Below are 8,609 nucleotides of genomic sequence, written 5' to 3'. Positions count from 1 at the left end.
TGTGACCAAGTGAAGCATAACATGCCAAAGACACAGCGTTTAAATGTTCTTGTGGCAAAAGAAGTAAATTAGGACGTATCTGTGTCATGGGAAGTGAGGGTTTGCCTATTGTTGGTACAAATTCTGCAATAACTTATCTCTCGTGGACATCGTTTAGCGTAATTGCTTTGCAAGAAACCTTTTGTGTGGCTGAGCCGGAACACTGTGCATTTGTATTTTGGTGCTTAACTTGCTCTTCATTAAGGGCTGAATAGCACCATGCTTTGCCTGTTACAGCGTGAGAGAGACCAAGGCGACAGAAGGGCACGGTGTTGCGTGCGAGAGGCAAACAGCCTCCTGCTCTGCCAAGCGGGAGAAGTGTCGGGAAGATGCCGGTGGCAATATGGTCTGGATCGGGAGCTGCTGATCCCCCCTTCACCCCCACCGGCTGTGCTGCAAACGGGTCTGGGGCACGGCCCAGCCCCTCTGCCTGCTTATGTGGGGAGAGGAATGGCTTCCCAGCACTGTGTGCAATTCTGCTCCTGGGTGGGGAATGGATGATGCCCTATGTTTGTGCAAGTTTTAATTGTCTAATGCTGCGCACCTGCAATGGGAGGTGAAAGACAATCTTCAGGGCAGTATGGAGTGGAGCTAGGGTTTGGCAAGCTGCTGGAGGGGTGTGCCTGCCTGTCCCCTTCACTGGAGCCTCCAAAGGCAGCCTTGAAGGACTTTGCCTGTGGTTGTGCTTTAAGAAATTGCACCCTGAGGTTCAGAGACTCTTGGGAGGCAAAGCGTGCCTGTGGGTTTTGTGTTTCTCAGAAACACTTGCACTTTGTAGCACATTCAAAACGTTTCCATCATCCTCTTTCCTGCCATAGCAGTTGACCCTTGCTGCTGCTCCTGGACATGCTGCTGACTCTGCCCTACTCTCTTCATTTTAGATTTTGGCCGTTCCTCTGAGCTGGCGTTCGTTGTGGAGCCTAGTGATGACATAGTGGTGCAGGAGCAACCCTTGATCCTCTACTGCCAGGTGGAGGGCATCCAGCCCATCACCATCACATGGCGGAAGAATGGCGTGATGATCGTGGACAGTGAGAATGCCTTTATGTTGGCCAACGGGTCTCTCTACGTCTCCCGCTTCCAGAGGGTGCGGGGAGATGGGTCCTCGGATGAAGGCGAGTACGACTGCATGGCACAGAACCACTACGGGCTGCTGGTGAGCCGGAAGGCAAAGATTCAGGCAGCAAGTAAGTACAGACACTGTCCCACCCCCACCTCACAGGGCAATCCCACAAGGGGCACTGGCTTTGGGAGGCAGGAGGGCAGCATGGTAGGTGCTGGGTTTTCATGGAGCAGAGATTAAAGAGAGGGAAGAGAGAAAAACCCTGGAGCTGGTGTCAAAATCTGGCTGGCATCTAATCTGTGTAACTGTCCAAATGTGAAAGAAGAACTCATCAGCTTTCTTGGGTAGAAAACTAAAAGCCACCTTCCGACAGCAAATTCTCTGTGTTGGAGGTGTAAGTTACATTAAAATCATGTGGTGAAGTAGTCTGTGGTTTATGTATCTCCTGCAGTGAGTTTGGAAGCCCCTTTGCTGTGCAGCACAGCTGGGCTCTGCTTGGCAGGCAGCGCTTCCCAAACCACAGGCAAAGACCTCCTGAAGGTCATGGTATCTTTCATTTTGTTATTTAATGCTGGCAGTATAGAGGCAGCAAGGTCTTATTTACTACCCAGCGTGGCAGTGCCTTTGGGGGCAAGGCTAACAACACCAGACAGATTGTCTGATGGGGGAGCCTGGAGGAGGAGGAGGAGGAGAGAGATGAAAATGCCAGTGAGGGAATGAAATTTAAAGGTGGGGGAGGAAGAGTTCCAGGGCAGGCTGTGACTCCAGCTCTGCACATTACCTGATGTTAGCCCATTGCTTTGCCCTGCGCAGAGCAGTTGGGTCCTGTTGGATCTCCTGGTTCTCCCTTGTCAGCTCTGGTTGCTGGTTGGTGTTTGTCCCAGGACTGACACCCAGCAGAGCTGGGGGGTCTGTAGTGGTTTCTGTCCCTGTTGTGTTGGTGGCTTTCTTTGCCCACAGACTGTCTGGGTGCTCTGGGAGTGCAGCCACTGATCCTTTTTGCATTCAACCAGAAGTTGCTGCTGGATGCAATTTCTATGTGAGTGTGAGGATGGGTATGTGGTACAGCCATGAGACCTGGTGGAACACTGATTTGTTAAGTTTTGCTGAAGGGTTCTCCAGCTTGTTTGGCTACTGCTCTTCTGTGCAAGCAACTTACTAATGCTTCTGTTGCAATTGCAAATATCACCCTGATTTTTTGGTGCAAAGCAGGAAAAGTCTAAGGCAAAGTGTGAGGCTGAGGTCTTGTCTGCATTTCCCAAACTAGGGGCCTTTTGGAACGCTGCCGCCCGCTCCCCACAGTGCCAGGGCCGGCTGGCAGCCCACCAAGGGAACACTCCAGCCCTTGTGTATAACAATTCCTGAGTACATGAAGTGGCCATCTGCAAACCTAGCTTTTCAGGAGCGTAAGAAGTGACATTGTCCAGGAGCCAAGGGCTTTGGGGCCTTGCCAGATTAGCAGCTGGATCTCAAACTTGTCAGTCTTGTGGTGCTAAACCTTGGAGCACTTTTGGTGAATGGCTCTGACATTTATGAGCTGGAAGCCGACTCATGCAAAAGCACAATGCCAAACTTCTTGGACCTGTAAACTGGAGACATGAGAGCCAGAGGAATTACCTTTGAGATTGTGGATTGTCAATAAACACTGTTATCTAGGCTCCTGCATCAATATGTATGTGATGTGCTGTGTGTCCCTGAATAGCGTTTCCTTTTGTAGCCGTAGTTTCACATGAATCAAAATGAAAAAGGGATCGTGTTGAAAATGCTCTGGAGTCTATTCTAGCTTCAGGCTTGGTTTGTTGCCAGCCCTGAGAAGAGGTCTGGGTGAAGCCAGCACAAACAGCCCCCCCGCCCCAGCCTTGATGCCACAGGTGCGTGCAGATAATGGGAATAAAACAGGATGTTGTGGGTAAATGTAACCTGCTGCTCAGGCCAAGCTCCCCTGCTGTGCCTGAGCCGCAGGAACACACATTTGCACTTAGGACTCTGCTTAATCGTAGATGAAATCTCCTGAGAATGCATCACAGTTGTACCCTGAGCCCCCAAGTCTCAGGGTGGTTATACCCAAGAGACAGTGATTTTCCTTGCTCCAAGTCCCAATCAGCAAGTCAAAGGAGAAGGGTAATTATCACCATTTTAGGGACCTTTGCATCGAAGGAATGGGTGCTGGCTGCCTGGAAGGGAAAGGGAAAAAACCCCAGCACTAAGCAGACCTTTGCAGAGCAGAGTAAATACTGCCGGTGGGTAAAACCTCATCCCAGTGCTGATCTCTTCTTCCCTCTGAGCCTGACATCTGAACACAAAAGCAAAGGAGAAATAAAAACCTTTCACAAACAAAAATCTTGAAAGTTGATCAGGGCCATGCTACAGAGGAATAAAAGAGATCTGACAGAGCGGAGCCCCTCGAGAGCTCTGTTGCACTTTTCGCTGTCTTCAAAGGCAGGCTGTTAGTCTTGTATCACCGTTACAGACCCCAGCTTTGTATTATTGCTTGGAATATAATCTTCTTGGCTTGGAGGAATGTACATATTTGCATTCAGGAAATGTGGGCTTGATATCATATTTTTATGTTTCAAATTTACTTCAACACTTGGCATTGAGTGGAATTTAACTGGAAGAATATGCTGCTCTCCGCCACTGCGTGTGCAGCCCTGATGGGCTCAAGGTGCTAGCAGTTTTCTCACCAAGAGGGTGCATCTTAAACCCTTCCTCCTAAAAATTACCTCAATAAATTGATTTCATTAAATTCTGGGGTATTTCTGTATGTTGCCATTGTTAATCAAAGATACTCAGAGGAAGGAAGCGGACCTTGGGTGGTTTGTGGACTGGCTGGCCAGGTGCTAAAAACATTGATAATATTTTTGTAGTGTAACTTTTTTTTGAACAAGCACAAGTGTGCAAGAAGACTACGTGTGACTGAGCTCAGCAGGGAGGCCCTCAGCATTTCTACCCTCTGCCTAATACCCCGGTTGGAATTCTTTCAGTTGCTGTTTCTGTGTCTGTTCAAACCCTGGTGTGTTAGTTTAAAAGGCTGTGGAATGCAACATGTTTTTATAATCTGATCAGGTTATTGAATACAGATCTTTTCTGTCTCTCAATGACAGTTTCGTAGTTTCGCATGACTCCGAGCTGTCTTAATTAAAATCAGTTTCATATCAGAGTGTTCTCTGGAGGCACCGCTTGGCTGTGTTTTCACAGGTCTCTGAGGAACTGGATTTCCCCTATGCATGCCAGAAGCTGAGCATGCTTTGGCTCTATGTGGATGAAGATACCCTCTGAGAAATTTTAACATCCAGAGTCCACTCCTCAGGAAGGTGGGCTCCCCACAACACAGCCACCTTTCTTCTCATCACCACCCTTTGCTTAACTTGGCCTCACTTGCTGTGATTGTGTCATCTCATGGCATTTCCAGCTCTTTTTGCCAATGCTGTAATTTGATGGACCTGGCTCCACATCATCATAAATCACAGCCCAGCCAGTGGAGTAAGACCCATTGATTATATCACTCAATAACAAGCAGTTACCACTAATTGGAAATCACCATCAAACTGGGTATCGGATCAGGCTCTGCACGTATGCAGCCTGAGAGTAGAAATTTTCCCTGTTTGATCTGATGCTATAACCACCCCACCCCCCCCCAAAATAAAATAACAAACAAACAAAAAACACACCAAAAAAAAAAGGAGCAAGGGGAATTAAGTCAACGGTGCAATTTACACCCAATTTCCTGAAGTTTGGTGAATTGGACCTGCCCTGTACTTGAAGTACTGCAGGACCTGATAATAACTCTGGACAGATCTGAGCTTGTAAAGGCATTTTCTTCCCTATGTCTTGCTGCAGGATGACTGGTTTGTAGTTAAGCATAGCAGCACACATCCCTGTGCCCTTCTCTTCTCCCTGACCCCCTTTCCTTCTGCATCCTGTCCCAAATTCTGCTCCTGCATCCAACTGTGTGTGGCTGTCCATGGCACTTACCCTGCCAGCAGGAGGGCAGGATTGATAGCTTGGGCAAGGCAGATGCTGTGATTCCTCTCTGCATTGATCCCTGCAGACAGCAGCAGCAGCTCCCCTCGCCCAAGCTGGGGACAAGCATGCTGTCCCCACAAACACGCTGGCCACTGTGGCCTCGAGGCCAAAGGTCTTCAGGTCATCAGCAAGGTATAGAAGTGGGGAGTGCTGGTGCATATGCAAACTTGCAGGTTGGTTTCCCTGCCAAGCTGTGTGGCTAGGGGAGGAGGTTGGGAATCCAACAGGGATTTTAAAGCAGCAAAGATCTTCCCATCATTTCAGCTCCTCTGCACAGAATATATTCAGGGTTTAACCTGCAGCCCCCTTTCCAGGCTCTGGGGTGGTGGGAAGAGCTGCTGAGCCCAAATAATGGCAGCATTTATAAGAGTGTAGAGACAAGAAGGAAGTCTAAAAGGATTAGGGAGAGACAAAGGGGGCTGATTATTTTATGGGTCACAATACAAGGCATTAGAGTGAGATCACAAAGGGATGTAATTACAAAAGAAGGCCATACTGGGGGGGATCAAACCAGGATTAGAGTGGGAAATGTTTTTACACAGTTTTGTTCCACTCATTATGAAGTTAGCATTTTAAATTAAGGTTTAAATAAGGTGGCACCAAAGTTGTCACCAAGGTATTTCCTGGGCAATGCCACTGTTGGGATGCAGATTGCGAGTCTCAGCTCAAAACATCAAGGCAGACCTCAAACACGTGGGTTTGCTGTTGGTTTCTCTTGTGCCTGTACAGTATCTGTGTTGTCAGCAGAGCCCTACCTATGGCTTGTGCTTAGGACTAGTTAACCTGTTTTTGCAGTTGGAGGTGGAATGCTTTTGTGACTCCTTGTTTTACTGTGCAAAATGTGCTGGAGGTAAAGGTCTGCCCTGGTGTCATTTACAGCTCTGGAGACGTCTTTCTTTTACTCCCAGGAACTTTTTTGCTAATGGTCATTTGAATTTTATTGCAGTTTAACTCTTGGTGTTATGTGCCAAGCTTCCTCCATCCATAAACTAGATTTTTTCCCCCCTGTTGTGGCTCTGCTCATATTTATTGCCCTTTCTTCTCCAAAGCTTAGCAGAAGGGCTCAGGCCTAATGCCAGTGATGTTTCAATATTGTCTGTGCTTTGAGTGCTTATGGCAAGGCCAGAGCAAATCCTGGGCTTGCAGCAGTGGGTCTCAGAGGGGAAAAATACCCATGAGGAATTACTAAAGGAAAAAAATGAAAGCAAAAGAAATTAAGTAAAACAGAAACACTGTGAGAGGTTTCCAGGAGATGGATATGATGGGTGAGTGGGTTATTTCCCTCCATCAGCTCTTTTGGCTGCCCCTAGGACATGCTGGTTCACGTGACGCTGCCTCTCACATCTGTACTGTTGCAGTACAGTTGGCCCTGTGTGTGCTGCAAAACAAATGTACAAATATAGGAGTCACCAGGGGAAAATTGGAGATTTGACTGGGAATTTTAGTAGATTTGCAGGATTAAAAGAGTTTGTCACTTACCACCCACTGCATTTCAGCGTCTGCATGTAACAGCCAGGATTCATCCTGAGACTTGAGCATATTATAAGACCATATTTCTTTTGGCTGCTCATTTCTTAGCAGTGTGATAGTTATTTAAATATCATCTTGCACTTCTTTCCAAGGCTTCTAACGTGGATGCGCCAACCTTAGCTCCGGCAGCGTTATCTCTCATATAGGGGGTTTGCACTGCAGGCAGTAATGTCACTTAGTCATTTATAGAAAGCTCAGGGGAAATATATCAGAAGAATTTCATTAATGGCAGCACTGTTGAGTTATTTGTCTCAATTAACTCTTGGAGCACAGCTGAGGAAGTTCTGACATCTCTGCAGCCTGCACCTGCAGTATGAGGCAGCTCTCTGCTTCTTTTTTAAGGTGGGTTGAAGCTCTGTGATACCTGTGTGGGCAGTCCTGTGGGAATAGCACAGTGCCCAGCCCTGCGTGCTTGTACCCTGCTCATCCCTCTGCCTGCTGCTCTGCTCCAGCCTCTCCTCAAAGTATTGGGCCACAGTCCTGTATATTTTAGTCAGGAGGGCAGGTCTCTGCTTATATGGCTTGCGTTCCTATTTTGCCCTACAAGGGTCCCAGCTGGCTATAGTTTGGCCAATGACATCCATATACCTACTGTGCCTCAGTTTCCCTTCTCTGAAGCCAGGATGTGTTTACAGTCAGTGCCATGATTTGCACACTCCTTTGAACACCTGGGGGGCCAAACTGCTGTTTTGTGTTTGTCAGGGACCCAGGTTAGCTGACCATGGTGTTTCATCTGTGCTGTTGCTTCTCTCCAAGGAGGGCACAGTGTTGGGGCCAGACTGGGGCCCAGGTGAGAGAGGAGCTGCTTTTCTGCCACTGTTCATTGGCAAGACTGTGAGTAGGAATCAGTTTTGGGGGGCATTTCACCAGAGCAATCCATGCTCTTGATCTAGTGAGTAACCTTTGAATGTTTGGGGTCTTTGGGTGCAGTGTGATATGGGTGAGGTCAGACCTCACAAATCCCTTCTTGTGGGTGAGTCCCTGCACAGGTGCCAAAGCTGCTTTCCCAGAGCTGGCAGGATGGGACCCGGGAGAGACATCAGCCAGAGCTTCCTGACATCAATGGATGCTGGATCTGACTATGCACCTCCTCTTCCGCTCTGGTTTTGGCTTTACCCACCATGGCAGCCCTGTTGCTGGGAAGGGAGTCTGCTCCCACTCCTCCTAGGCACAGCATATGGTTTTCAGAGAGGTTCTTGCTTTAAACCCAATTTTACAGTTGGGTTGACTGAGGCAAAAGGAGGTCAAACGATTCGCCTGAGGTCACCCAATAAGTGGCTGGGATTAAATCTCAGCCCACGACGCTGCCCGTTCCCAGCGCTGGCTGTGCTGGCCGGACCAGATGGCCTCTGAATGCGGCGTCAAGATCCTCAGCTTTTTCCCCACCTCATTGTTCTCCATTGTGGGCTTCTGAATGCAGGACCTTGAAAGTGAGAGTCATTTGGATTTGCTGAGTCCAAGTTATTCTGTTTAATGACATGGATTTGCAGGAGAGGGTTTAAACACACTGTTTGCTACTGAGGTTGGAATTTTGAAGATATTTACCTCTTTGCTTTGGTTTTCTGATGTTAAAACTCCCTCTGCCAGACCAGCTGAAATTGGTCCTTTACCCTTTCAGCAGCCCTGCTGCTGATTCACTGACTGCAGGGCTGGCCTATCTTTGTACCTGGGCAGGTTTCTCCGTAGCCCTCTTGAGTCCTGATCCCTGGTGTAACTCCACAGCTCCCTGGTCTGCTTGTGCAGTTTGTGTCTTCCCCCTTAGCTTGGTTCTGGGATCACAGAAGGGGGTCCCTGCAAGGTGCTGCTGGATGGACAGTGTCATGTGTTTGCCTCTGTGAATCTGCAGACTCTTGTGTTAGCTCTGGAAAAGCAGATGCTGACATCTCCCTCCTGATCTGGTGTCTGTTCCATACGTCACTCCTGATAGAGGCCACAGATGAGCCTAAAGCAG

At 48.3% G+C, this 8,609-nt stretch overlaps 1 protein-coding gene across 1 annotated transcript in view; it reads left to right on the top strand.

Moving 5' to 3' along the window:
* The first annotated feature begins 368 nt into the window (after nucleotides 1–368).
* IGDCC3 (immunoglobulin superfamily DCC subclass member 3) overlaps nucleotides 369–8,609 on the top strand; it is a 91,581-nt gene continuing 83,340 nt past the window's right edge. The window contains exons 1-2 of the mRNA XM_031059655.1: nucleotides 369–477; nucleotides 921–1,226. Coding sequence (XP_030915515.1) covers nucleotides 369–477; nucleotides 921–1,226 — 415 coding nt within the window. The remainder of the gene's footprint in view (nucleotides 478–920; nucleotides 1,227–8,609) is intronic.

This window comes from Geospiza fortis, unplaced genomic scaffold (assembly GCF_000277835.1).
Source record: "Geospiza fortis unplaced genomic scaffold, GeoFor_1.0 scaffold2, whole genome shotgun sequence".
Taxonomy (NCBI): Eukaryota; Metazoa; Chordata; class Aves; order Passeriformes; family Thraupidae; genus Geospiza; species Geospiza fortis.
This window is presented reverse-complemented; position numbering and strand designations above follow the sequence as displayed.